The 27,800-nt window shown below is 54.2% G+C and overlaps 2 protein-coding genes and 1 long non-coding RNA gene across 10 annotated transcripts in view; all 3 read left to right on the forward strand.

The window, feature by feature from the left end:
• LOC116781972 (CREB-binding protein-like) lies at nt 1-1,843 on the forward strand. The gene is made up of 3 exons (XM_032677874.1): nt 1-852; nt 886-1,750; nt 1,797-1,843. Exons 1-3 carry the CDS (start codon nt 1-3, stop codon nt 1,841-1,843), a joined length of 1,764 nt encoding a protein of 587 aa, XP_032533765.1.
• Nucleotides 1,844-2,019: 176 nt separating this feature from the next.
• Nucleotides 2,020-3,176, forward strand: LOC116782993. The gene is made up of 4 exons (XR_004355417.1): nt 2,020-2,486; nt 2,702-2,778; nt 2,872-2,953; nt 3,090-3,176. It is a non-coding gene; the product is annotated as an uncharacterized LOC116782993 (long non-coding RNA).
• Nucleotides 3,177-22,817: 19,641 nt separating this feature from the next.
• The window catches only part of LOC116782942 (trifunctional purine biosynthetic protein adenosine-3-like), a 28,034-nt gene continuing 23,051 nt past the window's right edge, over nt 22,818-27,800 (forward strand). For 4 of the 8 annotated variants that reach the window (XM_032680061.1, XM_032680062.1, XM_032680066.1 and 1 more), the window contains exons 1-3: nt 24,240-24,512; nt 24,649-24,754; nt 27,585-27,733. In XM_032680061.1, the coding sequence (XP_032535952.1) occupies nt 24,437-24,512; nt 24,649-24,754; nt 27,585-27,733 (331 nt within the window). In that variant the 5' untranslated portion in view covers nt 24,240-24,436. The other 4 variants (XM_032680063.1, XM_032680070.1, XM_032680064.1 and 1 more) reach the window with 4 other exon arrangements.

Genomic DNA, 27,800 nt, shown 5'->3' on the forward strand with positions numbered 1-27,800 from the left:
ATGGAGAGGAACGAGAGCAGGAAGATGGAGATGGATAAGCCACCGCTGCCAGCACTGCCAGGGCAGCCAAGGAAGCAACAACTGCCACCGCTGGCAGCACTGCCACTGGTTCCACCGCAGCCACAGCCGCCGCTGCCACCACTGTCCAAGCTACCACAGCTGCCAGCACTGGCACAGGTGCCTCAACTGCCACGACTGGCACCACTGCCCCAGCGGCCACCGCTGCCACCGGTGCCACGGGAGCCCCCAGTGCCAGCGCTGCCCTGCCCAGAGAGCCCCAGGGACACCGGGAGCCGGGGCACAGAGCTGGGCAGCGCGGGGGCACAGGAGGCCCCAGCCCGGCCCGCGCTCGCTGCCGGCGCCAGCTGGGAGCCTCCTCCTCTGCCGGCAGCTCCCTCGGCCGCTCCTGCCAGCCAGAGCAGCCTCCCCGGCACGGCACCGCTGCAGCACCAGCCTGGCACAGAGCTCAGCCTCGTGTCCGACACGCAGCTGCTGCAGGAGCTGCACAGGAGGGGCCTGCTCCGTGCTGCCACAGATCTCAGCCTCGTCTCGGACACGGAGCTGCTGCAGGAGCTGCACAGGAGGCTCCTGCTCCGTGCTGGCACCACAGAGGCCCCACCGCTCCTGGGGGGCACTACAAGCCAAGGACAGTCCCAGCAGGAAGAGGACAAAGAGCTGTGCCAAGAGACAGGTGGCCTTGGCAAACAAGTGTCCCAAGGGGAAGATGTCCAGTTGGAAGGGGACTCCAATGTCCAAGAGCTCTCCCAACTAGAAGAGGACATTGGGGAACCACTGTCCCCACAGGAAGAGGACATTTTAAAACCACTGTCCCCACGGGAAGAGGACATTTTAAAACCACTGTCCCCACGGGAAGAGGGCAGTGGCAAACCACTGTCCCCAGCAGAAGAAAACACTGTCCCGTGTGGCCCCACTGACTCGTCACAGCTGGAGCACCACGGGACTGGGAAGGAGCCGGACGTCGAGTCTCAGCTGCAGCTCCCACAGAGGCGGCCCAGGAGTGGCCTGTTTGGAGGAATGAAAAGAATAAGGAACTGGTTCCGCGAGCCAAGAGACGAGGCAGCGGAACGGGAATACCAGAGGAGGCAGGAGTATGTGGAGATGTGGCTGGAAGCCCATTTGTCCTGCAATTACAACATCAACGAAAAGAGGAGGCGGAGGGGTGAAGAGCTGGCGCGACAGAAAGCCGAGCAAAGGGAACGGGAGTACAGGGAGAAGTACGAGGGCAGAGACGACTGGATTGAAGACTATTTGCTCCGCAGTCCTTACTGTCCGCTCCCCAGAAAGCCAGAGCAGGAGAGGGACAGGCCCCAAGAGCTGGCCCAGGGGGAGCAGTCCAAGAGCCAAGGACTCGCCCAAGAGAAAGCTGACCAAGAGGAACGGCCGTGCCAAGGGCCAGGGGAGAATGACCAGGCCAAGGAGCTTTCCCAAGGGCAAGACAACAGAGTCCAGGGGCTGTCCCAAGGGCACGATGACAAACCCTTGGGCCTGAGCAGCGAGGACGACCCCCTGGAGGGGCCCAGCTCTCTCTGCATCCCGAGCAAGACCCAGCGGCCTCTGTCTTCCAAGCAATCAAAGGCAGACACTTCTCCATCCACCAGTGAGGAGCAGACCCCAGCAGGGTCCCGCAGCTCCTCACAGGGCAGCCAAGTTCTGCAGGACACAGTCCAGCCCCTCATCCACGACATCCTGAGCAAGGCTGTGCTGGAGGTGGAGACTTCTTCATCCATCAGTGAGTACTTCACCCCAGCAGGGTCCCGGAACCCCTCCCAGGGCAGCCAAGCTCTGTGGGACACAGCTCAGAAATTCATCCAGCACGTTCTGAGCAAGTCTGTGCTGGAGGTGCAGAGGTGCCCCCAGCAGCCACAGGAACAGCAGGAGCTGGGCCAAAGCCCGGCTGCAGAGGTGGAACCAGCAGTTGCAGCGGAACGGGAGGAGAGCCCAGGCCCTGCCCGCAGCCCCTCGCCTGCCCAGGTGGAGGCCCAGGCCCTGGGTGGGAAACGTCCCTCCCTGTTGAGGCGCACGCTCCGCGCTGTGCACAGGCTGTTCCGCTGGCCCCGCAGGCCGGCACAGCCCCACCATTAGGCCCCGCTCCAGCGCCAGGCCCGGCCCAGACAGCGCAGGGCGGGCAGCACTTTGCCGGGACCAACATCTCCCGCAGACCAGCACGGCACGGAACAGCACAGGCGCCACAACCAGGCCAAGGAGTGACCACAGAACGGAGGGGGACCGAGACCCCCAGAGACCCCCAGACCACAGACTCCTTTCCAGAAAGGTCTGAAAGAACAGACTGTGCGTGACAACTCATTGGCACAGAAGACAGAAAGCCACCTTCTGTGGGGAACCCTGTCCCTGCAAAGGTACCCCCAGCAAGCCCAGCAGCCTGGACATCCCTCCAGCTGCATCCACGCTGGACACCGGACTGACCCCTTGCACAGGATGGAGGCGTCACCCATTCTCAGAGGAAGGTAGGACACTGTGCTGAATGTCACCTCCCAGAGCTGTAGGAACAGTCCCTTGACAAGGTCCCAGTGTGCCAGTATCAAAAAGTCAGTTAAATGATGGCCATTTGTAGTGCTGTACAAAACAGCTCCATTTAGGGTTCCTTTCTTTGGCCTCCTGGTGACTGGCTCGTTGTGCTTGGAGAGCCCAAACTGATGCCCTTGTTTGTGGTTTCCTTCAGCTTTGCCCCAGGTTCCTGCAGACCAAGGGCACCACTCAGTCACCCCTGGCCCTTCAGTGCAGTTGCAGAACTCACGGGTACCTTGGTGGTCTGAGAGCTTGTCGTGTTTGATTCCCTTCCCTTGCCCAGAGAATTCCCCCAGCCAAAGCCAACAGGAGTTTGTCCTGCAGGGAAGGCCAGAGCTGCCACCAAGGAGGGAAGCAGAGCCCCGTGGCTGTGGGAAGGACTGACTCTTTGCAGGCTGACAACATGGTAAGTGGGTGCAGCTGTTTGAACAGCCCAAACCCTTCCCAACTGTCACCTGGACCTGGATGCCCTCTCTTGTTGATGCTGCAATCCCTTGGATGAAGTTGTCCCTGTGGATACAATTGGTACTTCTTGTTCCTAGGAAGGACCCTCCCCAGCTGGGCAAGCTTTGTGCAGCCGTGGTTTCTGTTGCACTCGGGGCAGCTCTTTCCCCTCCTGTCCATAGGAAGGGGAGTCTAAAGCACTTTGGAGCTCCCTCGGGGAGAGCCAGCCCATGGCTGGGAGAAAGTAAATATTGCACCAGCTGCTTTGGGGGCAGCAAAGGAAACCAGAGCCCTGTCTTGGTTGCATTTTCCATTCTCACAGCTCAGCCACTCACCTCCACCTACAGTGTTTGCCTCTGTGGGGCTGTAAGAACAATCAACCTACAAGAGCTGTGGAACTGGGTGTTGGCTTTGGGGGAGGGTCACCAGGTCGGGATGCAGCTGCTTCATCGTAACATTGGGACTGAAGTCGGGGTGGAACACGGACTCTCTGGCAGCTGAAGCACTTCAAAATATGTTCCCACTTCAACTGTTTGGGTTTTGCTTCAAATATCCCAGCCTTTTCCCCTTCTTTTCCTGCAGACAATGCCATGACCCGGATGGGAGTGCAGAGCAGGTCTGGATTGACAGGACAGTCATCCGTGACCACATCAGCCTGACATTCCCTGATGATGGCAACGGGATGAACTCGGAGCAGCTGCACAAAATACTAAGGTGGAGAACCCCTCTCTGGAGGAATTCCAGCTCCTCCTTCTGTTAGTGCTCAGCTCATTCCTTTTTCTCTGATGGAATTCCCTCCTTTGGGTCAGGAACTCAACATTTCTGAAGGGCAGGGAGAATTCACGGGAGACTCCAGAACCTACAAATGCTCTGGAAACTTCCACACAACTTTGTCACGGAACTTTGATCTCCTCATTTCCTTTCATCCTTTCTCTCAGCCTTCCCCATGCACTGTGCAACCTCTCTGGAGTGCCCATTAGTGGAGAGAAAGAGAGTTCATATGGTTGTGATTGTCTTTACTTTCAGCTGGCAACCAAGAGAAGAGGGAGACTCGGCTCCAATCCTTTGGAGTATTGATAAGAGAAGGTATTGTGGGAAATGATCCTGTGCTTTTTCTGTTTCTCCTGCCATGGTCGGTAGGGTTTGGACTGATCTCTCTTTTATTTCTCCAGGTAGCAGAGAGGTTTCTTTCCCCTTTAGTAGAGAAGATTGTGTAGTGACCCCTTTAGCAGAGAAGATTGCTCTGCCTGCAGCTGTACCCGTGGACCAGCTTGGATTCCAACAGTTCCGTTCACGGCAAGTGAGTCCCCACTTGTGTGTATTTCTGCTGCTGATCTGCTCGCCCCTCTGCGATTGTTTCCAGCATTTTCTCGCCTGCACTTGGATGTTGATGCTTTTGCATCTCTTTAAACAGTGCAGCTGTGGCAGTTCCCTGCTTAGAGTGAAGCTGGAATTCGTTGGCACTGGAGCACATTGTCCCAGGAAGCGACTACTCCCTGCCAGGACGTAGGAGATGTTTTTCCATTGGCCTTGGGTTTGGGAGCTGGAGGGTTTGTGGGGGTTGTTTTAAAATCAGGTCTGTTTTGTGGGCTTTTGCAGTACTTGGTACCTGAAGCCGAGCACGCAGATCATCCTGGGAGGACAGAAAGCCAAAACACAGCTGGGTTCCAAAGGTCTGGCCTCCCCTGAGTGTGACCCAGACAGTTGCAAAATCCTGATTTCCAGCACTTGCTGGATCCTGAGCCAGTTGGTGTGACTGGGCAGGTGTGGGTCTGGGTCCTGTCTTTGGGAATGCTAATTGCTCAGGTTTGATGTCCCTCTGGGTTTGTCCCCTTCCTTTTTCTTACCTTCCCAACTGCAAACACAAACGTTTTTCCCATTCCACAGATCCGTACCAGTCAGTGGGACTGACCAGGCTGGTTCCTGGCACTTCCTGCCCCAGCAGTCAGGTTTGTCTCTCTGCTCCTTTTGGGGCTGCTTTGACCACGTGCCCGTAGAGGAGGAGACACTCTCTTCCCATGAGCCCTAACACTTGCTTTTCCTGGGGGTTTAGAAATTGAGGATACTGACTTGCAAACTGAAGCTGGAGATAAAATCCTTCAGCACACATGGATTTGGGTTCTTTCCCCGTGGGTGTTGCTCTGGGAGAGGACAGGTTCAGTCTGTCAGCAGAGCCCAGAAGTTACGATGGAGTCTTCCCAAACTTCTCCCCATCCTTAACTCCCTTGATTCTCTCTGTACATTGAGCTGGAGCTGCAGTGACTCCAGTCCTGCATCCCTTTGTCACTAACTGTGGACAGTTCTCTCCCTTTGCTCTTCCACGCAGAGTCAATCAAGTGTGTTGTGTTGTGTTGTTGTGTTGTGTTGTGTTGTGTTGTGTTGTGTTGTGTTGTGTTGTGTTGTGTGAGGAATCATCATGGAATATGTCCCCTGTGTACTGACCACATTCCACGCAGGAAGCAGCAACTGCATTTCCCCCTGTAACTTCAGTGCTGTCCCACCTTCTGTTTCCGTGGGAATGTAACTTCCCCCTTTTCTCTGGTTTTCCCCCAGCTGTCTTCCCCCACACTTGTCATGTGGGCACAGGGATACCACACTTGCAAGGGTTTCTCCAAAGGTTTTTGTGCCAGGAGTGCTCCAGGCTTTCAGAAGGTAACTTTCCAGCCCAGAACAGAAACACGAACCTGATGCTGTCCTTTCCTGAGCACTGTAAGGTGTCCTGCACCTCTTGCCTCCCCACAGAGGGATGGGATCCCATCCCTGCACGGCTGCTCCTTTCTGCCCTTGTGCCGCTTCCTTGGCCCGGCCCAGAAATCCATGGCTTGGCTTCAGAGCTGATCTGGATCCCAGCCCTCTGGGCCAGCCTAGTTCTCTGCACACACTCTGGTGTCAGTGCAGTCCTGGGGGGTGCAGGCATTGGAAGAAGCCAGGCAGGGAGGGACTGACTTGGTTCCTCAGCCCTTTGTTCCTGGGAGGTGAATTCCACCCCCTGACGAGGGGCAGCCTTGACCTGCCCTTCACCCGTGGGGCTGGTTGTTCTCCCTCCCCTCTCCCTGCTGGCTGTGCCAGCTCTGGTGCTCACTGAGCTGCACCAGGAGCCCTGAGCAGGAACCAAATCCAGCCCCAAATGCCCCTGGCTGAGACTGGGCTGTTCCTTTGAGCAGCGGGGACACTTGAGCCCGCCCTGCCCTGAGCCCGGCTTTGCCATCTCCCTGGAGCAGAGTTGTCCGTGGGCTCCGAGTGCTCCTGACCCTGCAGTCCAGGGAGGGACAGAAACAGCCAAACACGGGGGGAGGGCTGGCTGGGCTGGTGGGTTTGGGCTTTTCTTTGCTTCCCCGACTGGGGCTGAACTGGTGAGGCACCTTCAGGGTGTGCCCTGTCCAGGATCAGCATTTCGCAATCCAACACTCCGGATTTCAGGCTTTGTTCTCCAACGTGCATTTCCAGGAATGTTTGGGCTGACAAACATGACTTCACACAATTCCTCATCTCTACAGCTTTGTAAAAGCAAAAGGCTTTTGTAAAGCTTTCTAAGAGAAAAAGCAAAAAAAAAGGGAGATCCAAGAAAAAGCCTTTGGAGTGGTTTTTGCACGGTGGTGTGAGTAGAAATATCGGAGTGTTCCTCCACTTCTTCTGTCCCTGGAGTTTGTAAAGGTGCTTTCTGTGCTAGAACTGTCTTATTTAAGGTGGTCTTTTAAAATCTTGTCCTTTTGGACTCAGCAGAGCAGCCCTGGGAGAGCAGCTGAGTGATGACGGCAATGAGCTGCAGAGGCAGAAGAAGGAGGAACGTCCCTTGGCTGTGCCAGGTGAGGAGATGCAGTGAGTGGCAAGGCCAGGGAGAGCAAAGGCCTTGCCGTGCTGTGGCTGTGGTTGGTTTCCCCGAGTGCTGAGCAGGAGCCTTTGATGGACAAGCTGTGCTGGTTTTTCCCTGGCAGAAAGCAGCCAGAGCAGCCGTGGGTCCATGCGAGGCGCGTGTGAAGTGTGGGAAGGTGGCGGAGGGGACGGAGCAGTTGTGCAGAAGTGGTGCTGCTGCCCGAGCCCTGAGGCGCAGTCCCGGGAATGCCACATTGCAGGGAACATCTGCAACCTGCTCTGAGCTCTGAGCTGATCCCCTGCTGATGCTCAGCTCTTTCTGTTGTGTTTTTTTGTCTCCCCTTTGCTTAACTCAGAAAGTGTAACGCGGCTGAGGAAGTGGGCGGTGATGATTTGATAAAGGAGAAGAAGGAGAAGGAGAAGAAAAAGGAAAAGAAGAAGTAAAAGAAGAAGGAGGAGGAGGAGCAGGAGGAGGAGAAGAAGAAGAAGAAGGAAGAGAAGAAGAAGGAAGAGAAGATGAATGTGGCACTTAGTGCCATGACGTAGTAACCGCAGCAGTAGTGGATCAAGGGTTGGACTTGATGATCTCTCAACCCAGCTGATTCTATGATTGTAAGAAGAAAGAAGAGAAGAAGAAGGAAGAGAAGAAGAAGGAAGAGAAGAAGGAAGAGAAGAAGGAGAAGAAGAAGGAGAAGAAGAAGAAGAAGAAAGAAGAAAGAAGAAGGAAAAGAAGAAAGAAGAGAAGAAGAATGAAGAAAGAAGAATGAAGAGAAGAAGAAAGAAGAGAAGAAGAATGAAGAGAAGGAAGAGAAGAAGAAAGAAGAGAAGAAGAAAGAAGAGAAGAAGAAAGAAGAGAAGAAGAAAGAAGAGAAGAAGAAGGAAGAGAAGAAGAATCACAGAATCATAGAATCACAGAATCAGCTGGGTTGGAAGGGACCTCCGACTTGGACTCATCGAGTCCAACCCTTGATCCAACCCCGCTGCAGTTCCCAGCCCATGGCACTGATGCCAAATCCAATCTCCTTTTAAAAACCTCCAGGGACAGAGAATCCACCACTACCCTGGGCAGCCCATTCCAATGGCTGAGCACCCTCTCTGTAAAGAAATTCTTTCTAATATCCAACCTAAACCTCCCCTGGCACAGCTGAAGACTGAGCCCTCTTGTCTTGCTGATCATTGCCTGGGAAAAGGGACCAACCCCCCACTGGCTCCCCCCTCCTGTCAGGGAGTTGTAGAGAGTGAGGAGGTCTCCCCTGAGCCTCCTCTTCTCCAGGCTGAGCCCCCCCAGCTCCCTCAGCCTCTCCTCATAGGACTTGTGCTTGAGTCCCTTCACCAGCCTAGTTGCCCTCCTCTGGACTTGCTCCAGGACCTCAAGAGAAGAAGAAGGAAGAGAAGAAGAAAGAAGAGAAGAAGAAAGAAGAGCAGAAGAAGGAAGAGAAGAAGAAAGAAGAGCAGAAGAAGGAAGAGAAGAAGAAAGAAGAGAAGAAGAATGAAGAGGAGAAGAAGGAAGAGAAGAAGAAGGAAGAGAAGAAGAAAGAAGAGAAGAAGAAGAAGAAGAAGAAGAAGAAGAAAGAAGAAAGAAGAAAGAAGAAAGAAGAAAGAAGAAAGAAGAAAGAAGAAAGAAGAAAGAAGAAAGAAGAAAGAAGAAAGAAGAAAGAAGAAAGAAAGAAGAAGAAGGAAGAGAAGAAGGAAGAGAAGAAGAAGGAAGACAAGGAGAAGAAAAGAAGGAGGAGGAGGAGGAGGAGGAGGAGGAGAACAATCTGGAGTTCATTTCCCCACAGTAGCCCTCCCAGTGCTGTGCTTTGCACTGGGGGGCAGGAGGGGTTGGTGACCGTCCCACTGAAGCTGCTTCCCAGCAGTGCCGACCACGGCTGCTCATGGGAGCAGAGAACAAACCCTGCTCTCTTTGGCTTCTGCACACGCAAGCTCAGCTTTACTTTTTGCTTTAAATAAACTGCCTTCTCCCGACCCATGAGTTGTTTTCCACCTTAATCTCTCTCTTGTCCGGCTGGGAAGGGGAGGGATAGAGCGGCTGGGTGGGCACCTGGTGCCCAGCCAAGGTCAAGCCACCACAGAGAAGAAGGACAAGATGAAGAAGGAGAAACAGGGGAAGAAGAAGAAGGGAAGGAAGGCATGTCAGAAAGAGAGGGAAGCAGGGAAAAAGAGAGGGAGGCATCTGGATCAAGGGAAGAGGGCCTGGGATAAAGGGCAAACCTCTGCAGGCTCCCCCTGCTCTCTGGAATTGAAGGGCTTGCTGTGTGAGCAGCGAGGAAACGTCTCAGCCCTGCCAAGCTGAACGTCTTTCTGTAGGGGGGGTTGGATCCCCAGCAGAGACTTGTCAAAAATTAAAGCTGTTCCTCCCATTTCAGCTTCTCAGGTCCCGCTTTTTATTGCTGTGTGTGAAGCCGGGGGTGATAAAAGTCAGCCCGGTGTGCACATCGAGATGTGTCCCTTGGGGACAGGGATCAGGGGTGAGCGTGGTGGTGCTGGGGGAGGGTGGGACTGGAGGATCCTGGAGGGCTCTTCCCTGATGATTGTGTGACCCTTGGGATTGCCCCGAAGCAGGGGCAGCAGCTGGCCCCTGGCCTTGTGGAAGCTGCTGAGGTTGTGGTGGTGCCACTCGTGCAGCTTGTGCAGGTGGCCGTGGATGGCCCCGTCCTTGCGTGGTGTGCCCTGCCCCGCTCAGCTGCCCGTGCCCTGCCCCGTGCTGAGGGTGCGCTGGTGCCACCGCGTGTCCCTGAGCAGGGCCCTGAGGAGCCGCGGGGCAGAGCCCTGAGGGACACCCCTCGTGCCCGGCCCAGCCCGGGCCGTGGGGCCACTGCCCACAAGTGCCTGGCACGGCCACGGGGCCGATTCCTGCTGCGCCGCCCAGCCCAGCCTGCAAAGCTGTGCCCTGTGGAGAGCGGGGGTCGTGTGGGACCGAGGGCAAAGCCCCCCAGGGCTCCGGGCACAGCAGGGGCTGCAAGGCCACAAGTGCCGGGGCTGCCCCGGGCCGGGTCCAAGAAAAGGTGAGTTCTGGACAATTTCTGACAAGGGGCTCAACACTATGAACTGCTCAGGACAGCGCTGCAGCAACTTAAGAACACTCCATAGTAGGTTTCCCCCAAGCTCTGCTGCTTAAGGAATGGGGGGGTGGGGATGTTCCTGGAAATACTGAGTCTTCTCTTTCAAACCAGTGTGTGAAGGTGGTAACTCAGTGCGGGGATGTCAGGCACTTGTTTTTACAGGGAAGGGATTTACTCTGGCTGCACATCTTAAAATCCCCGGCAGGGGGACATTCCTTTCTCGTTTTGGAGTGGGAGTTTTGAATCGTGCTCGGAGAAACACTAAACGTGGTTTGAAACAAATATTTGTGCAGCGCAACTGCTTTAGAATCCGACAGTGAACGGCTGAGCAGCACTGAGAGGGACAGACACAAAAGCGAGGTATGTTGTTAAAACAGCTACATCCTTCCAACAGTTCAGTTGTTTCTGGGGTTTATTGCCTGTTTTGTAGCAGTTCTAATACACAGTGTGTTTATGGTTTTCACGGCTCTTTTTTATTTCATTGCCAGATGGAACTACGAGAAGTGGGAAAAAATCCAGTGGCCCGTGTGTGAAGAACTCGAGGCAGAACTCGCCCAGTTAAAGCTTCGATCCCACCAGCAGTTGCACATGCAAATGACTCTACCACCAGTGATTTGCACAGAAGTGAGAAATTTGCACAGAAGTGAGAAATCCACTTTTGGGGTGGGAACCCTGTCCACGAAAAGGTCCTCCCAGCAAACCCAGGACCCTGGACAACCCTTCAGCTGGACTGATGCTGGAACAAGGACTGACATCCCATCAGCTGGATCGACACTGGATTCCAGACTGACCTCCCATGAGCTGCACTGACACTGGAACCAGAACGGATGATCTCTTTTTCTTTATCTCTTTCTTTCTCTCTCTCTCTCCCTCTTTAACTCATCTCTTCCTTTCTCTCTTCCCTTTGAAGCACTTTGGCCTAACTGGAAAATGGCTGTAAGTAGAATTATTTCACCCGGGGTGACTGAGGAAACAAGACGTTCACAGCAACTGAGATAAGGTGACCTTGTCTTAGGAGAAACAGTGTGGCCTGATGCATGTTGATTCATTATTACAAAGGCTTTAAAAAACCAAAAGCAGCCAACTTCCAGTAGGAATATTTTACTGAGGAATAGTTCAATGTGATGTAAATGGACAATACATTCATTCTTAAGTCCTTCTCAGCAACTTGAGGACTGGAATAGGGGAATTCTGCACAAGCTGTTCCCAACGCCAAAGCCTTCCTGGAAAACCTGCCGCAGATGCCGTGGCTGCCCCTGGATCCCTGGAAGTGCCCAAGGCCGGGCTGGCCGGGGCTGGGAGCAAGCTGGGCTGGTGGAAGGTGTCCCTGGCCATGGCAGGGGTGGCACCGGAGGAGCTTTGGGGTCCCTCCCAGCCCAGCCCGTCCCCGCTCCCCCCACAGGCAGAACTCTCCCCGGGCTCTCTCCCGCTCCCTCCCTGCTGGGGGAGGCGCTGCGGGCACTGGGGAGGACTGGGAGCGACACCTCGGGCTCCGACCCCCGGCCAGCGGCGCTTCTGCCGGAGGGGGACAGGGAAAAGCAGATGCCAATCTGTCCGGATGCAAGTTTGTATTCTTGTGACTCCTTCGACGGGAAAGGTTTGCACTTGCAAGAGGGGAGTTTGAGGCCAGGTGGCCCTTGGAGTGGTTTCTGCCTTTAGACAGGCCGGGCGCAGCAGTGCCGGCGAACTGAAATGAAAGTGCTCGTTGTGGGGAGAGGCGAGCGTTGGGCCGGTTGAGTTTTCGGTTTCTTTGTCGGTTTTTGCGGGTCTTTTGCCCTCGGAAGCCCCTGAGGGCGCCTGAGGGGGCGCGCGGGGCGGGGCGGGAAACGGAGGGAGCGCGCGGGGGGAGCGGGCCCAGCCCGGGCCATGGGGCCACTGCCCACAAGTGCCTGGCACGGCCACGGGGCCGATTCCTGCTGCGCCGCCCAGCCCAGCCTGCAAAGCTGTGCCCTGTGGAGAGCGGGGGTCGTGTGGGACCGAGGGCAAAGCCGCCCAGGGCTCCGGGCACAGCAGGGGCTGCAAGGCCACAAGTGCCGGGGCTGCCCCGGGCCGGGTCCGGGCGGTGCCGCTGTCCAAGGGGGGCCAGGGGTGGCCCTTTGTGACACGGGCACCTTCCAGGGCCCTTTGTGACACGGGACATGGGGGTGCCCGGAGACCCTTGTGACATCACAGAGCCCTGCCCTGCCCGCAGGGGTTTGAGGGGCACAGAGCCCTTGGGCGCCCACTCCCAGGAGAGCCCCTCTCACAGGAGGAAGCAGCTCCCGGGATCTCTCTGTCAGAGAGGACGAGAGAAGTTTTAGGAGAGAAGAAGACGGAGATGGACAAGCGCAACTCCCAGCCCAGCCAGGGGCAAACTCCGAGCCTGCCCAGGGTGAGGGACAGGGAGCCAACGCTGCCATCTCTGCCACGGCAATCAAGGCAGCCACTGCTGCCACTGCGGCCACGAATGTCACCACTGGCACGACAGCCAAGGCAGCCAGTGCTGCCACCACTGCCAGAGCAGCCAAGGCAGCCAACAATGTCACTGCTGCCACCGCTGCCAGCACTGGAACGACAGCCAAGGCAGCCAACACTGCCATCGCTGCCACCACTGCCGAGGCAGCCAACGCTGCCACCACTGTCATCGCTGCCAGCACTGGCAGCACTGCCACGGCAGCCAACGCTGCCACCACTGACAACGCTGCCACGGCAGCCACGGGAGACGAGGAAGATGGAGATTTCTGAGGAGGAGAGGAAGATGGAGAGGGACGAGAACAGGAAGATGGAGAGGAACGAGAGCAGGAAGATGGAGATGGATAAGCCACCGCTGCCAGCACTGCCAGGGCAGCCAAGGAAGCAACAACTGCCACCGCTGGCAGCACTGCCACTGGTTCCACCGCAGCCACAGCCGCCGCTGCCACCACTGTCCAAGCTGCCACAGCTGCCAGCACTGGCACAGGTGCCTCAACTGCCACGGCTGGCACCACTGCCCCAGCGGCCACCGCTGCCGCCGGTGCCACGGCAGCCCCCAGTGCCAGCGCTGCCCTGCCCAGAGAGCCCCAGGGACACCGGGAGCCGGGGCACAGAGCTGGGCAGCGCGGGGACACAGGAGGCCCCAGCCCGGCCCGCGCTCGCTGCCGGCGCCAGCTGGGAGCCTCCTCCTCTGCCGGCAGCTCCCTCGGCCGCTCCTGCCAGCCAGAGCAGCCTCCCCGGCACGGCACCGCTGCAGCACCAGCCTGGCACAGAGCTCAGCCTCGTGTCCGACACGCAGCTGCTGCAGGAGCTGCACAGGAGGGGCCTGCTCCGTGCTGCCACAGATCTCAGCCTCGTCTCGGACACGGAGCTGCTGCAGGAGCTGCACAGGAGGCTCCTGCTCCGTGCTGGCACCACAGAGGCCCCACTGCTCCTGGGGGGCATTACAAACCAAGGACAGTCCCAGCAGGAAGAGGACAAAGAGCTGTGCCAAGAGACAGGTGGCCTTGGCAAACAAGTGTCCCAAGGGGAAGATGTCCAGTTGGAAGGGGACTCCAATGTCCAAGAGCTCTCCCAGCTAGAAGAGGACATTGGGGAACCACTGTCCCCACAGGAAGAGGACATTTTAAAACCACTGTCCCCACGGGAAGAGGACATTTTAAAACCACTGTCCCCACAGGAAGAGGACACTGGAAAACCGCTGTCCCCACAGGAAGAGGACATTGGAAAACCACTGTCCCCACGGGAAGAGGACATTTTAAAACCACTGTCCCCACGGGAAGAGGGCAGTGGCAAACCACTGTCCCCAGCAGAAGAAAACACTGTCCCGTGTGGCCCCACTGACTCGTCACGGCTGGAGCACCACGGGACTGGGAAGGAGCCGGACGTCGAGTCTCAGCTGCAGCTCCCACAGAGGCGGCCCAGGAGTGGCCTGTTTGGAGGAATGAAAAGAATAAGGAACTGGTTCCGCGAGCCAAGAGACGAGGCAGCGGAACGGGAATACCAGAGGAGGCAGGAGTACGTGGAGATGTGGCTGGAAGCCCATTTGTCCTGCAATTACAACATCAACGAAGAGAGGAGGCGGAGGGGTGAAGAGCTGGCGCGACAGAAAGCCGAGCAAAGGGAACGGGAGTACAGGGAGAAGTACGAGGGCAGAGACGACTGGATTGAAGACTATTTGCTCCGCAGTCCTTACTGTCCGCTCCCCAGAAGGCCAGAGCAGGAGAGGGACAGGCCCCAAGAGCTGGCCCAGGGGGAGCAGTCCCAGAGCCAAGGACTCGCCCAAGAGAAAGCTGACCAAGAGGAACGGCCGTGCCAAGGGCCAGGGGAGAACGACCAGGCCAAGGAGCTTTCCCAAGGGCAAGACAACAGAGTCCAGGGGCTGTCCCAAGGGCACGATGACAAACCCTTGGGCCTGAGCAGCGACGACGACCCCCTGGAGGGGCCCAGCTCTCTCTACATCCCGAGCAAGACCCAGCGGCCTCTGTCTTCCAAGCAATCAAAGGCAGACACTTCTCCATCCGCCAGTGAGGAGCAGACCCCAGCAGGGTCCCGCAGCTCCTCACAGGGCAGCCAAGTTCTGCAGGACACAGTCCAGCCCCTCATCCACGACATCCTGAGCAAGGCTGTGCTGGAGGTGGAGACTTCTTCATCCATCAGTGAGTACTTCACCCCAGCAGGGTCCCGGAACCCCTCCCAGGGCAGCCAAGCTCTGTGGGACACAGCTCAGAAATTCATCCAGCACGTTCTGAGCAAGTCTGTGCTGGAGGTGCAGAGGTGCCCCCAGCAGCCACAGGAACAGCAGGAGCTGGGACAAAGCCCAGCTGCAGAGGTGGAACCAGCAGTTGCAGCGGAACGGGAGGAGAGCCCAGGCCCTGCCCGCAGCCCCTCGCCTGCCCAGGTGGAGGCCCAGGCCCTGGGTGGGAAACGTCCCTCCCTGTTGAGGCGCACGCTCCGCGCTGTGCACAGGCTGTTCCGCTGGCCCCGCAGGCCGGCACAGCCCCACCATTAGGCCCCGCTCCAGCGCCAGGCCCGGCCCAGACAGCGCAGGGCGGGCAGCACTTTGCCGGGACCAACATCTCCCGCAGACCAGCACGGCACGGAACAGCACAGGCGCCACAACCAGGACAAGAAGTGACCACAGACCGGAGGGGGACCGAGACCCCCAGACCTCAGACCCGTTTCCAGAAAGGTCTGAAAGAACAGGCTGTGCGTGACAACTCATTGGCACAGAAGACAGAAAGCCACCTTCTGTGGGGAGCCCTGTCCCTGCAAAGGTACCCCCAGCAAGCCCAGCAGCCTGGACATCCCTCCAGCTGCATCCACGCTGGACACCGGACTGACCCCTTGCACAGGATGGAGGCGTCACCCATTCTCAGAGGAAGGTAGGACACTGTGCTGAATGTCACCTCCCAGAGCTGTAGGAACAGTCCCTTGACAAGGTCCCAGTGTGCCAGTATCAAAAAGTCAGTTAAATGATGGCCTTTTGTAGTGTTGTACAAAACAGCTCCATTTAGGGTTCCTTTCTTTGGCCTCCTGGTGACTGGCTCGTTGTGCTTGGAGAGCACAAACCGATGCCCTTGTTTGTGGTTTCCTTCAGCTTTGCCCCAGGTTCCTGCAGACCAAGGGCACCACTCAGTCACCCCTGGCCCTTCAGTGCAGTTGCAGAACTCACGGGTACCTTGGTGGTCTGAGAGCTTGTCGTGTTTGATTCCCTTCCCTTGCCCAGAGAATTCCCCCAGCCAAAGCCAACAGGAGTTTTTCCTGCAGGGAAGGCCAGAGCTGCCACCAAGGAGGGAAGCAGAGCCCCGTGGCTGTGGGAAGGACTGACTCTTTGCAGGCTGACAACATGGTAAGTGGGTGCAGCTGTTTGAACAGCCCAAACCCTTCCCAACTGTCACCTGGACCTGGATGCCCTCTCTTGTTGATGCTGCAATCCCTTGGATGAAGTTGCCCCTGTGGATACAATTGGTACTTCATGTTCCTAGGAAGGACCCTCCCCAGCTGGGCAAGCTTTGTGCAGCCGTGGTTTCTGTTGCACTCGGGGCAGCTCTTTCCCCTCCTGTCCATAGGAAGGGGAGTCTAAAGCACTTTGGAGCTCCCTCGGGGAGAGCCAGCCCATGGCTGGGAGAAAGTAAATATTGCACCAGCTGCTTTGGGGGCAGCAAAGGAAACCAGAGCCCTGTCTTGGTTGCATTTTCCATTCTCACGCCTCAGCCACTCACCTCCACCTACAGTGTTTGCCTCTGTGGGGCTGTAAGAACAATCAACCTACAAGAGCTGTGGAACTGGGTGTTGGCTTTGGGGGAGGGTCACCAGGTCGGGATGCAGCTGCTTCATCGTAACATTGGGACTGAAGTCGGGGTGGAACACGGACTCTCTGGCAGCTGAAGCACTTCAAAATATGTTCCCACTTCAACTGTTTGGGTTTTGCTTCAAATATCCCAGCCTTTTCCCCTTCTTTTCCTGCAGACAATGCCATGACCCGGATGGGAGTGCAGAGCAGGTCTGGACTGACAGGACAGTCATCCATGACCACATCAGCCTGACATTCCCTGATGATGGCAACGGGATGAACTCGGAGCAGCTGCACAAAATACTAAGGTGGAGAACCCCTCTCTGGAGGAATTCCAGCTCCTCCTTCTGTTAGTGCTCAGCTCATTCCTTTTTCTCTGATGGAATTCCCTCCTTTGGGTCAGGAACTCAACATTTCTGAAGGGCAGGGAGAATTCACGGGAGACTCCAGAGCCTACAAATGCTCTGGAAACTTCCACACAACTTTGTCACGGAACTTTGATCTCCTCATTTCCTTGGATCCTTTCTCTCAGCCTTCCCCATGCACTGTGCAACCTCTCGGGAGTGCCCATTAGTGGAGAGAAAGAGAGTTCATATGGTTGTGATTGTCTTTACTTTCAGCTGGCAACCAAGAGAAGAGGGAGACTCGGCTCCAATCCTTTGGAGTATTGATAAGAGAAGGTATTGTGGGAAATGATCCTGTGCTTTTTCTGTTTCTCCTGCCATGGTCGGTAGGGTTTGGACTGATCTCTCTTTTATTTCTCCAGGTAGCAGAGAGGTTTCTTTCCCCTTTAGTAGAGAAGGTTGTGTAGTGACCCCTTTAGTAGAGAAGATTGCTCTGCCTGCAGCTGTACCCGTGGACCAGCTTGGATTCCAACAGTTCCGTTCACGGCAAGTGAGTCCCCACTTGTGTGTATTTCTGCTGCTGATCTGCTCGCCCCTCTGCGATTGTTTCCAGCATTTTCTCGCCTGCACTTGGATGTTGATGCTTTTGCATCTCTTTAAACAGTGCAGCTGTGGCAGTTCCCTGCTTAGAGTGAAGCTGGAATTCGTTGGCACTGGAGCACATTGTCCCAGGAAGCGACTACTCCCTGCCAGGACGTAGGAGATGTTTTTCCATTGGCCTTGGTTTGGGGAGCTGGAGGGTTTGTGGGGGTTGTTTTAAAATCAGGTCTGTTTTGTGGGCTTTTGCAGTACTTGGTACCTGAAGCCGAGCACGCAGATCATCCTGGGAGGACAGAAAGCCAAAACACAGCTGGTTTCCAAAGGTCTGGCCTCCCCTGAGTGTGACCCAGACAGTTGCAAAATCCTGATTTCCAGCACTTGCTGGATCCTGAGCCAGTTGGTGTGACTGGGCAGGTGTGGGTCTGGGTCCTGTCTTTGGGAATGCTAATTGCTCAGGTTTGATGTCCCTCTGGGTTTGTCCCCTTCCTTTTTCTTACCTTCCCAACTGCAAACACAAACGTTTTTCCCATTCCACAGATCCGTACCAGTCAGTGGGACTGACCAGGCTGGTTCCTGGCACTTCCTGCCCCAGCAGTCAGGTTTGTCTCTCTGCTCCTTTTGGGGCTGCTTTGACCACGTGCCCGTAGAGGAGGAGACACTCTCTTCCCACGAGCCCTAACACTTGCTTTTCCTGGGGGTTTAGAAATTGAGGATACTGACTTGCAAACTGAAGCTGGAGATAAAATCCTTCAGCACACATGGATTTGGGTTCTTTCCCAATGGGAGAGTGTGTTGTGCTGTGTGAGGAATCATCATGGAATATGTCCCCTGTGTACCGACCACATTCCACGCAGGAAGCAGCAACTGCATTTCCCCCTGTAACTTCAGTGCTATCCCACCTTCTGTTTCTGTGGGAATGTAACTTCCCCCTTTTCTCTGGTTTTCCCCCAGCTGTCTTCCCCCACACTTGTCATGTGGGCACAGGGATACCACACTTGCAAGGGCTTCTCCAAAGGTTTTTGTGCCGGCAGTGCTCCAGGCTTTCAGAAGGTAACTTTCCAGCCCAGAACAGAAACAGGGACCTGATGCTGTCCTTTCCTGAGCACTGTAAGGTGTCCTGCACCTCTTGCCTCCCCACAGAGGGATGGGATCCCATCCCTGCACGGCTGCTCCTTTCTGCCCTTGTGCCGCTTCCTTGGCCCGGCCCAGAAATCCATGGCTTGGCTTCAGAGCTGATCTGGATCCCAGCCCTCTGGGCCAGCCTAGTTCTCTGCACACACTCTGGCGTCAGTGGAGTCCTGGGGGGTGCAGGCGTTGGAAGAAGCCAGGCAGGGAGGGACTGACTTGGTTCCTCAGCCCTTTGTTCCTGGGTGGTCTTTTAAAATCTTGTCCTTTTGGACTCAGCAGAGCAGCCCTGGGAGAGCAGCTGAGTGATGACGGCAATGAGCTGCAGAGGCAGAAGAAGGAGGAACGTCCCTTGGCTGTGCCAGGTGAGGAGATGCAGTGAGTGGCAAGGCCAGGGAGAGCAAAGGCCTTGCCGTGCTGTGGCTGTGGTTGGTTTGTCCCGAGTGCTGAGCAGGAGCCTTTGATGGACAAGCTGTGCTGGTTTTTCCCTGGCAGAAAGCAGCCAGAGCAGCCGTGGGTCCATGCGAGGCGCGTGTGAAGTGTGGGAAGGTGGCGGAGGGGACGGAGCAGTTGTGCAGAAGTGGTGCTGCTGCCCGAGCCCTGAGGCGCAGTCCCGGGAATGCCACATTGCAGGGAACATCTGCAGCCTGCTGTGAGCTCTGAGCTGATCCCCTGCTGATGCTCAGCTCTTTCTGTTGTGTTTTTTTGTCTCCCCTTTGCTTAACTCAGAAAGTGTAACGCGGCTGAGGAAGTGGACGGTGATGATTTGATAAAGGAGAAGAAGGAGAAGGAGAAGCAAAAGGAAAAGAGGAAGTAAAAGAAGAAGGAGGAGGAGGAGGAGAAGAAGAAGGAAGAGAAGAAGAAGGAAGAGAAGAAGAAGAAGAAAGAAGAAAGAAGAAAGAAGAAAGAAGAGGAAAGAAGAGAAGAAGAAGAAGAAGAAAGAAGAAAGAAGAAAGAAGAAGAAGGAAGAAGAAGAAAGAAGAAAGAAGAAGGAAGAGAAGAAGAAAGAAGAGAAGAAGAAGAAGGAAGAGAAGAAGAAGAAGGAAGAGAAGAAGAAGGAAGAGAAGAAGAAGGAAGAGAAGAAGAAGGAAGAGAAGAAGAAGGAAGAGAAGAAGAAGGAAGAGAAGAAGAAGAAGAAGAAAGAAGAAAGAAGAAGAAAGAAGAGAAGAAGAAGAAGAAGAAAGAAGAAAGAAGAAAGAAGAAGAAGGAAGAAGAAGAAAGAAGAAAGAAGAAAGAAGGAAGAGAAGAAGAAAGAAGGGAAGAAGAAGAAGGAAGAGAAGAAGAAGGAAGACAAGGAGAAGAAAAGAAGGAGGAGGAGGAGGAGGAGGAGAACAATCTGGAGTTCATTTCCCCACTGTAGCCCTCCCAGTGCTGTGCTTTGCACTGGGGGGCAGGAGGGGTTGGTGACCGTCCCACTGAAGCTGCTTCCCAGCAGTGCCGACCACGGCTGCTCATGGGAGCAGAGAACAAACCCTGCTCTCTTTGGCTTCTGCACACACAAGCTCAGCTTTACTTTTTGCTTTAAATAAACTGCCTTCTCCCGACCCATGAGTTGTTTTCCACCTTAATCTCTCTCTTGTCCGGCTGGGAAGGGGAGGGATAGAGCGGCTGGGTGGGCACCTGGTGCCCAGCCAAGGTCAAGCCACCACAGAGAAGGAGAAGGACAAGATGAAGAAGGAGAAACAGGGGAAGAAGAAGAAGGGAAGAAGAAGAAGGGAAGGAAGGCATGTCAGAAAGAGAGGGAAGCAGGGAAAAAGAGAGGGAGGCATCTGGATCAAGGGAAGAGGGCCTGGGATAAAGGGCAAACCTCTGCAGGCTCCCCCTGCTCTCTGGAATTGAAGGGCTTGCTGTGTGAGCAGCGAGGAAACGTCTCAGCCCTGCCAAGCTGAACGTCTTTCTGTAGGGGGGGTTGGATCCCCAGCAGAGACTTGTCAAAAATTAAAGCTGTTCCTCCCATTTCAGCTTCTCAGGTCCCGCTTTTTATTGCTGTGTGTGAAGCCGGGGGTGATAAAAGTCAGCCCGGTGTGCACACAGAGATGTGTCCCTTGGGGACAGGGATCAGGGGTGAGCGTGGTGGTGCTGGGGGAGGGTGGGACTGGAGGATCCTGGAGGGCTCTTCCCTGATGACTGTGTGACCCTTGGGATTGCCCCGAGGCAGGGGCAGCAGCTGGCCCCTGGCCTTGTGGAAGCTGCTGAGGTTGTGGTGGTGCCACTCGTGCAGCTTGTGCAGGTGGCCGTGGATGGCCCCGTCCTTGCGTGGTGTGCCCTGCCCCGCTGGGCTGCCCGTGCCCTGCCCCGTGCTGAGGGTGCGCTGGTGCCACCGCGTGTCCCTGAGCAGGGCCCTGAGGAGCCGCGGGGCAGAGCCCTGAGGGACACCCCTCGTGCCCGGCCCAGCCCGGGCCATGGGGCCACTGCCCACAAGTGCCTGGCACGGCCACGGGGCCGATTCCTGCTGCGCCGCCCAGCCCAGCCTGCAAAGCTGTGCCCTGTGGAGAGCGGGGGTCGTGTGGGACCGAGGGCAAAGCCCCCCAGGGCTCCGGGCACAGCAGGGGCTGCAAGGCCACAAGTGCCGGGGCTGCCCCGGGCCGGGTCCAAGAAAAGGTGAGTTCTGGACACTTTCTGACAAGGGGCTCAACACTATGAACTGCTCAGGACAGCGCTGCAGCAACTTAAGAACACTCCATAGTAGGTTTCCCCCAAGCTCTGCTGCTTAAGGAATGGGGGGGTGGGGATGTTCCTGGAAATACTGAGTCTTCTCTTTCAAACCAGTGTGTGAAGGTGGTAACTCAGTGCGGGGATGTCAGGCACCTGTTTTTACAGGGCAGGGATTTACTCTGGCTGCACATCTTAAAATCCCCGGCAGGGGGACATTCCTTTCTCGTTTTGGAGTGGGAGTTTTGAATCGTGCTCGGAGAAACACTAAACGTGGTTTGAAACAAATATTTGTGCAGCTCAACTGCTTTAGAATCCGACAGTGAACGGCTGAGCAGCACTGAGAGGGACAGACACAAAAGCGAGGTATGTTGTTAAAACAGCTACATCCTTCCAACAGTTCAGTTGTTTCTGGGGTTTATTGCCTGTTTTGTAGCAGTTCTAATACACAGCGTGTTGTATGGTTTTCAAAGCTCTTTTTTATTTCATTGCCAGATTGAACTACGAGAAGTGGGAAAAAATCCAGTGGCCCGTGTGTGAAGAACTCGAGGCAGAACTTGCCCAGTTAAAGCTTCGATCCCACCAGCAGTTGCACATGCAAATGACTCTACCACCAGTGATTTGCACAGAAGTGAGAAATTTGCACAGACGTGAGAAATCCACCTTCGAGGTGGGGGGAACCCTGTCCACGAAAAGGTCCTCCCAGCAAACCCAGGACCCTGGACAACCCTTCAGCTGGACTGATGCTGGAACAAGGACTGACCTCCCATCAGCTGGATCGACACTGGATTCCAGACTGACCTCCCATGAGCTGCACTGACACTGGAACCAGAACGGATGATCTCTTTTCCTCTTTCTCGTTCTTTCTCTCTCTCTTTCCCTCTTTAACTCATCTCTTCCTTTCTCTCTTCCCTTTCACCCTTCCCCTTTGTCCCAAACCCACTGACCTGTGCTTTTAGAGTAGGCCCAGAACTAACACAGGAATTTCCACACTTAGTGTGTTTTAATAATTAAGAAAATATGTCATTATATTAATTATATAAATGATTAAATAACTATAACCATAAATCCCCCCCTGTCCCTCAGAGCGTTGTCCAAACGCTCCTGGAGCTCTGGCAGCCTTGGGGCCGTGCCCACTGCCCTGGGGAGCCTGGTCAGTGCCCAGCACCCTCTGGGGGAAGAACCTTGTGCTGAGATCCACCCTGAGCCTGCCCTGTCCCAGCTCCAGCCCTTCCCTGGGTCCTGTCCCTGCTCCCAGCGAGCAGAGATCACGGCCAGAGGGAAGAGAGACTCATGTCCAGATTTCCTGCCCCCGTCTCCCTCTTGTCCAGCACCTCTCAGGAATGGGACAGCACGCAGGGAAACGTTAAAAGCCCTGGATTTATTCTTGCCTCATTTCCCTGGCACAACCACGGTCTCCTGTGTGTCCCACACTGCCCAGCCCAAACCCGGCAGGGCCCCCGTGGTGACCGTGGCTGGAACTGCCCAATTCCTCACCCAGGGGACACCTTTGAAGCACTTTGGCCTAACTGGAAAATGGCTGTAAGTAGAATTATTTCACCGGGGGTGACTGAGGAAACAAGACGTTCACAGCAACTGAGATAAGGTGACCTTGTCTTAGGAGAAACAGTGTGGCCTGTTGCATATTGATTCATTATTACAAAGGCTTTAAAAAACCAAAAGCAGCCAACTTCCAGTAGGAATATTTTACTGAGGAATAGTTCAATGTGACGTAAATGGACAGTACATTCATTCTTAAGTCCTTCTCAGCAACTTGAGGACTGGAATAGGGGAATTCTGCACAAGCTGTTCCACACGCCAAAGCCTTCCTGGAAAACCTGCCGCAGATGCCGTGGCTGCCCCTGGATCCCTGGAAGTGCCCAAGGCCGGGCTGGCCGGGGCTGGGAGCAAGCTGGGCTGGTGGAAGGTGTCCCTGGCCATGGCAGGGGTGGCACCGGAGGAGCTTTGGGGTCCCTCCCAGCCCAGCCCGTCCCCGCTCCCCCCACAGGCAGAACTCTCCCCGGGCTCTCTCCCGCTCCCTCCCTGCTGGGGGAGGCGCTGCGGGCACTGGGGAGGACTGGGAGCGACACCTCGGGCTCCGACCCCCGGCCAGCGGCGCTTCTGCCGGAGGGGGACAGGGAAAAGCAGATGCCAATCTGTCCGGATGCAAGTTTGTATTCTTGTGACTCCTTCGACGGGAAAGGTTTGCATTTGCAAGAGGGGAGTTTGAGGCCAGGTGGCCCTTGGAGTGGTTTCTGCCTTTAGACAGGCCGGGCGCAGCAGTGCCGGCGAACTGAAATGAAAGTGCTCGTTGTGGGGAGAGGCGAGCGTTGGGCCGGTTGAGTTTTCGGTTTCTTTGTCGTTTTTTGTGGATCTTTTGCCCTCGGAAGCCCCTGAGGGCGCCTGAGGGGGCGCGCGGGGCGGGGCGGGGCGGGAAACGGCGGGAGCGCGCGGGGGGGGGCGGGGCGGGGGGGAACCCGCATCGGGGTGTGGGGGTGCTGAGGGTGTGGGGAGCGGGTCTGGGGGTCCTCATGGTGTGAGGAGAGGGTTTGGGGGTCCTCATGGTGTGAGGAGAGGGTTTGGGGGTGCTGAGGGTGTGGGGAGCGGGTCTGGGGGTCCCGGGGTGTGGGGAGCAGATTTAAGGCTGCAAGGAAACATTCCAGAGAAGGGATGGCTCATTTGAAAGGAATTGGATCAGGGAGAGGACAGAGCAAGGACATCCAGGAAAGAAAGGAAAAGAGGAGGCAAAGCACTTTGCCTGGCCTAGACCTCTTAAGTCCTCTTTCTGTTTTCAAGCCTTTGGACAAACTCTTCTTTCTTGCTTTCTCTTCTCTTCTTTTTTGTAAAATCCCTGAGGCTGAATACTGGTTTGAGAAATCCAGAGGTGGTGTGGGATAAAGGATTGTGCCAGTGCTTCTTTGCTGCCTGAAATAAAAGCTGTCAGAAATGTTTCTGGTGTGAATTCAGTTTAGCCCTTAGCATTGGTTTGGAACTAAGAGAATGTTCACCTGCAAAGTGAAAACTCGAGAGGCTCAACTTTGAAAGAACTGGTCGGTTTTGACGTAATCTTGATGCAGTTTGAACTGCATCACTGTTGTGTTGGTTTATGGGAGTCCCATCTGGAGCCTTTCCAGGCTGGGCTGTCAGTCCAGCTTGGTCAGATGAAGAGCTCTGTACTGGAACACAGAACTCCATCTCCATCTAATCCACTGGCATTCTTTCTCCCCAACCTGAATCTCTGTTCTCTGTGAGTGAACGTTGCACAGATTCTGGCCACGATGCTGCCTGACCTGGACCTGCAGCAAGGGAATGATGGCCTTGATGTCGTGGGGGAAATGTCAGGGCAAGTTATAGAACAAATGCTTGAAATCAGGAGGATATCTGAGACAGAACAGGTCTGTGTGTGCAGGTTTAACTGGAGTGTTTCTGTTGAGCTGGACACCACAAAGTTGTGATTCCTTTTCATCTCTGAGTTCCTCTACCTGCCAGAGGATATGAAGTTGTTCTCCCATGGGATTTGAGTGATGAGCTCAGCTTTGTGACACCACACTGGAGCTGCTTTTTCCTTTTTTTCCCCTAGCACTATTTTTCCCCTATTTATGGGGTTGGGAGGGGCTGTTTGTGCTGTTAACGAAGGAAAATGCGGAGAGAGGAGGAGGATCCACATTCCCGAGGGTGTGGGGAGGACTCGAAGGGTGGGAGGCACTGAGGGATCCTGCTGGGCATCCTCCTGGGAGGTGGGAGGATCCAGGGGCACAGGATGCAGGTGTGGCTGCTTCCTTCACTCACTCACCCTCACCCTTGGCTTTAGGAGATCAGGAATCACTTTCATCTGAAGCAGGAACTGAAGGAAAAACTCTAATCCTTCTGGAGGACTCCTCAGCCTTTTGTGTGGACAAACAGCAGAGTGTGACGTGGTAAGAGAAAATAATCCAAGGATTCATCCCTTTCCACAGCCTTTCCTCTGGACCAACTGTCTCTCCAGCTTTCTTTTCTTCCAGTGCATTCTGTCCCTCTCTCCAGCTTTTCCTCTGGACCAGCTGTCTTTCCAGCTTTCTTTTCTTCCAGCTTTTGCTTTGCTTTGCAAAAAGCATCCTCAGCGTCCTCGCTCCGGTGTGGGATGGAAATGTGAGTTTTTCCAAAGGGCTGGAGGCACTGGCCAGTTTCACTCTCTACCCAGTTAGGAACTGGAATTTGTTCTGCTTTAGGAAACTTCAGGGACTTGTGAAATTAAGGGGGGGAAGTTGCTTTTTAGAACACTTTGCTTTGAACGAAAGTTGTAGCACACTGGAGCTTTGCAGAGAAATGTCAGTGCCTTCGTTAGAGACAGAGCAGTTGTAACCCTTTACTTTTAAATTCGCAGCAACTTCCAGCAGTTAGTTGTCAAACAGTGAGAAAAGGAAGGACAAAGCCTGAAATAGTGGCTAGTTACACAAGATAAAGTGTATATATTAGATATAGTAGAAAACTAGGATTATAAATTAAAGTAATATTACAATATTAGAAAACCAAATTAAAATAATAATAAAATAGTAGAAAATTATTAGAAATTAAATAACCCCCAGAAGTCTTCAGTCCCCAGGGCCAGGCTGTGAGAATTCCAGCCACTGTCCTTGGGCAATTCAAGAATGATGAAAGATGTAGAGTGAAATTTGATTTTGTGTCAGGTTAAGATGTTGTGATACTGTCTCAGGAGCTCCAAAGATGACTGTTGATTTCTCACAGTTCTCTGAACATCTTTGCTGGAATATTATCCCTCCGTGTCCCCATGTAGCTCCCGTGTGCCTTTGGGAGCTGTGCAATGAATTTACCCAGTGGCTCTGATTTCTCAGGAGGACAGAGCTGGCATTGCCTGCAAAGCTGGGCTTTATGGGACCTCTAATTTATGATCCCTGTCCTGGGCAAGGACTGGTGTATCCAGCAGCATCTCCCTCAAAGGTCACGTTCTGGGGGGGTTTCTCCCTGACATTTGCCCACAGTCAACACAGACAGAAAATGGAGTTTGCAGATGTGACCTGTGATAACATTGCTGAAATAAATCCCAACTAATTTGCCAAGAAGCATTCTGAGGAGCTGCTTTAAATGTCAGTGTGGCAGTGAGATGAACAGTGGTGTTTTTATGGAGCTGCTGCTCTGCTGGGGTTTCTTCTCAGCAACTGCCAGAGTGTAAAATCTACCCTGAAATCCCTTTGCCATTTATTCCCAGGATATTTGCACTCTTCAGATCTCCAGGGTTGACCCCTATGGTCAAACTGAAATAGATTTATTAAATATTAAGTGGAGTTATAAATGGTACATTTCTTTATTGTGTATTTCTTTATTGTATATTTATCAAATATTTATATATTTATTGATCCTGTATTTATGTTCTCTATATTTATTTCTTATAAATTTGTATAAAAATATATATTAATATATTTATGAGAGCGTTTGCACTCTTAAAAGCTCCTAGACTGATCCTAGTGTTCACCTTGAAATAGACTTATTAATATCATAATATTAATATGATAAAATGATAAAATTCTATATTCCTTTATTGCATATTTACTTATTTTATATTTACTAATTCTATATATATTTATTATTTAATTGTATAGAAATTTGTAATAAATATATTTGTTAGAGCATTTGTAGGACACTTTTAGTCCTGTCCTGTGTAGTTGTGCAGAGGACTTGATGAGACCTACTCATGGCAAGATAATTTCCAGCCTGGGGACGCTTAAGAGATGAAATCTTGACTATGTTGGAACAAGAGGGAAAAAATTCCTGGTGGTTTTGTTGTCAGTTTTTAAACCAGATGTGCCCGATGTGTCCACCCAGTGCCATTGCTGGTCGGTCCCTTTTGGGATCGGTGGCCAACAGGTGCTTCTCTGACACAAACTGGGTTGATATCGCTGAAAAATCAGAACTGGGGGATACAACCCAGAGATTTGGGGATTTTTTACCTGAGTGTGTGCAATAAATAGTGATGTCAGTGACAGTTGTGGTCCCACAGTGATGGAGGTGATGGTTGTGTCCCACAGTTGATGGTTGTGTCCCACAGGTTGATGAGGTGATGGTTCTGGTCCCACAGTTGATGGAGGTGATGGTTGTGTCCCACAGGTTGATGAGGTGATGGTTGTGTCCCACAGTTGATGGTTGTGTCCCACAGTTGATGGTTGTCCCCCACAGGTTGATGGAGGTGATGGTTGTCCCCCACAGGTTGATGGAGGTGATGGTTGTCCCCCACAGGTTGATGGAGGTGATGGTTGTGTCCCACAGTTGATGGAGGTGATGGTTGTGTCCCACAGTTGATGGAGGTGATGGTTGTGTCCCACAGTTGATGGAGGTGATGGTTGTGTCCCACAGTTGATGGTTGTGTCCCACAGTTGATGGAGGTGATGGTTGTGTCCCACAGTTGATGGTTGTGTCCCACAGTTGATGGTTGTGTCCCACAGTTGATGGAGGTGATGGTTGTGTCCCACAGTTGATGGAGGTGATGGTTGTGTCCCACAGTTGATGGAGGTGATGGTTGTGTCCCACAGTTGATGGAGGTGATGGTTGTGTCCCACAGTTGATGGAGATGATGGTTGTGTCCCACAGTTGATGGAGATGATGGTTGTGTCCCACAGTTGATGGAGGTGATGGTTGTGTCCCACAGTTGATGGTTGTGTCCCACAGTTGATGGAGATGATGGTTGTGTCCCACAGTTGATGGAGATGATGGTTGTGTCCCACAGTTGATGAAGATGATGGTTGTGTCCCACAGGTTGATGGCTCAGCGGGTTTTGGTCATCGGCAGTGGGGGCAGAGAACACGCCCTGGCCTGGAAGTTGGCCCAGTCCCCACATGTCAAACATGTGTTTGTGGCTCCAGGAAATGCAGGAACAGCTGACAATGGAAAAATTTCCAATTCAGGTAATAGGGGGGATATAAAATAAAATCTTGTGCCAGCCCATCAGTGCTGCTGGTGCAGGAACTGAAC

The sequence above is a fragment of the Chiroxiphia lanceolata genome, chromosome 2, assembly GCF_009829145.1.
Source record: "Chiroxiphia lanceolata isolate bChiLan1 chromosome 2, bChiLan1.pri, whole genome shotgun sequence".
Classification (NCBI taxonomy): Eukaryota; Metazoa; Chordata; class Aves; order Passeriformes; family Pipridae; genus Chiroxiphia; species Chiroxiphia lanceolata.